Source organism: Calidris pugnax, unplaced genomic scaffold, assembly GCF_001431845.1.
Source record: "Calidris pugnax isolate Ruff unplaced genomic scaffold, ASM143184v1 scaffold89, whole genome shotgun sequence".
Lineage (NCBI taxonomy): Eukaryota > Metazoa > Chordata > Aves > Charadriiformes > Scolopacidae > Calidris > Calidris pugnax.
In genome coordinates, this window is record NW_015090865.1 from 642,634 (window position 1) to 644,879 (window position 2,246).

The 2,246-nt window shown below is 60.0% G+C and overlaps 1 protein-coding gene across 2 annotated transcripts in view; it reads left to right on the forward strand.

Annotated features, from left to right (window-relative positions):
* EMX2 (empty spiracles homeobox 2) overlaps positions 1 to 2,246 on the forward strand; it is a 7,257-nt gene that overhangs the window by 884 nt on the left and 4,127 nt on the right. Inside the window, exon 2 of one of the 2 annotated variants that reach the window (XM_014945231.1) lies at positions 142 to 624. In XM_014945231.1, the coding sequence (XP_014800717.1) occupies positions 234 to 624 (391 nt within the window). In that variant the 5' untranslated portion in view covers positions 142 to 233. Of the gene's footprint in view, positions 1 to 103; positions 625 to 2,246 lie in introns of both variants that reach the window. The other variant, XM_014945230.1, reaches the window with a different exon arrangement.

The window sequence follows — 2,246 nt, forward strand, 5'->3', positions numbered from 1 at the left end:
TTTCCTTCTTCTCTCGTGTGTGTGTGTGTGTGTGTGTGTGCGCGCGGTGCGTGTGTCTCCCTTTTGGGTACCGCTGGCTGCCGCTGCCTCCTTTTTCCTCCAGCCCCTGTCTATTTATGTGTGTATCTATCCCTCCTCAAGTCACTCCCTGCTGCAAACTTCCCCGGATCGCCTCCCGCGCACCGGAGTAGAGCCAGGCAGAGATTTTGGTCGGGGACTCTCGCCGCGGCAGCATGTTCCAGCCCACACCCAAGCGGTGTTTCACCATCGAGTCGCTGGTGGCCAAAGACAGCCCCTTGCCCGCTTCTCGCTCCGAGGATCCTATCCGCCCGGCGGCTCTCAGCTATGCCAATTCCAGCCCGATGAACCCTTTTCTCAACGGCTTCCACTCCACTGGCAGGGGGGTTTACTCCAACCCGGACTTGGTCTTTGCGGAGGCCGTCTCCCACCCTCCTAACCCGGCCGTACCGGTTCATCCCGTGCCCCCTCCCCACGCCCTGGCCGCCCACCCGCTGCCCGCATCGCACTCCACGCACCCGCTCTTCGCCTCGCAGCAAAGGGACCCCTCCACCTTCTACCCCTGGCTAATACACCGCTACCGGTATCTGGGCCACAGGTTCCAAGGTACGTACAACTTTTCTTTTCCCCCCCCATCCCCATCCCTCCATCCTCCGGTCAGTCCCCGCACCCACCGATGCGGGGGGACCGCGGGGGGCTGCCCGGAGCCGCCGTCTCGCTTCGGTTGGGCTGAGATGGGGGGTTTTTTTTGGGCCCCCCCCCCCCTCCCTCCCCCAGGCCGGAGGAGCTGTCAGAGCCGAGGGGTTTGGGCTCGGTTTTGCTTTGCTGCTTTTCCCGGTTTGTTTTTGGAGGAGGGGGGGGAAGGCAAGGCCGGCCGGGACTTCTGCGGCTTTCTCTCCGCGATTAAAAGCAGGGCGGGGGGGGGGAAGGTGGATATATTTTTTGTTGTTGTTGTTCCGGTGTGTTAAAAGCTACCAAAAAGGAAGCCGTCCCGCAGAGAGGGGAACGGAGGGGTGCCCGAGGTTTAGGTTCCCCCCGGCTGCCGGGGCCGCGGGGAGTCACCGCCGCCTCCCCCCCCCAAATCAGGCTGCTCCCCTCTTTAGAGGGGACGGGGAAAAAATAAAACGAACCCCAGAGAAAGAAGAAAAGGGAGAAAAAAAATAAATCCTAGCACCGGAGGAGAGAGGGGAGATGGTTTTGGGAGGGAGAGCCAGGCTGGGGCAGAGAGGGCGATTCCCTCCGAAGGAGCAGGGAAGGGATCCCGGCTGCCAGGAGATTGAGAACGGGCTGAAGGAAAAATAACCAAATCCAATGGCGCACAATCAATAAAATCCCCCCTCGATTAACCCTTTGCAACCGGCAGCGTCTTCTCCGAAGGGTGAGCCTATTTCTCCCCTAATGGGTCCAGCTCCTGCCTCTTTCGTTATACGTATACACACACAAAAAAAAATTAAAAAAAAAAACAAAACAGTCCCAGCTCGGAGGGATCCATCTCCTTTTTTTTTATTTTTCTTTATTATTTCCGAACGAAAACAAACCACCTGCATTATCCATTTCCCCGGCCTTCTGCAGCCGAGCCGCTGCAGCCGGGTTGGAAAAGGAGTCTCTCTCTCTCCGAAAGCAGGCGGACGGAGGCACAAAATGGATTATTACCCTCTCAGAATAAAATTACAGGTTTCGCTCACCAAATTATTTGTCGCAGTCATCAGGCGATTGGTAAAGAGCGGCAGATGAAAGGCGGAAATGTCCTGGTGTGGAGCCACAGCCTGGTTTCAAACACACCCTCCTCCCGCAACGATTTTTAATGCGCTCACGGAGAAGGACCCGCCGTGGCTTTTCCACCTTGGAAGGACCGACCCGGAGAAGCGGCTCAGGGCCAACCCGGGGGGGCAGACCCACCAAAAAAGCCCCTTTTGACCCCCCCCCACAACCTCCCCATCCAGGCCGGCCGAGGAGGGGGGCTGCCCCGTAGCTTTTCCCGAAGTTTGTTTCTTATTTTCCCCGCTCCTTCCCGCACCGCCGGGGCGGCGGGAGGGGGTACGGCGGCGGGGGGAGCCCCCTCTGCGGGGAACACACCGGGAAAACGAAGGGGGAGAGGGAGGAGAAAGGCCCCGACGGAGGTTTTGGGCGAGGGAAGCGGGGAGAGGCCGAGGGAACGGGCTGGCGGCTCCCGGAGAGCGGCGACCGGCCCGGGAGGGAGCGGGGGGGGGGGCCACAGAGAGCCCCGG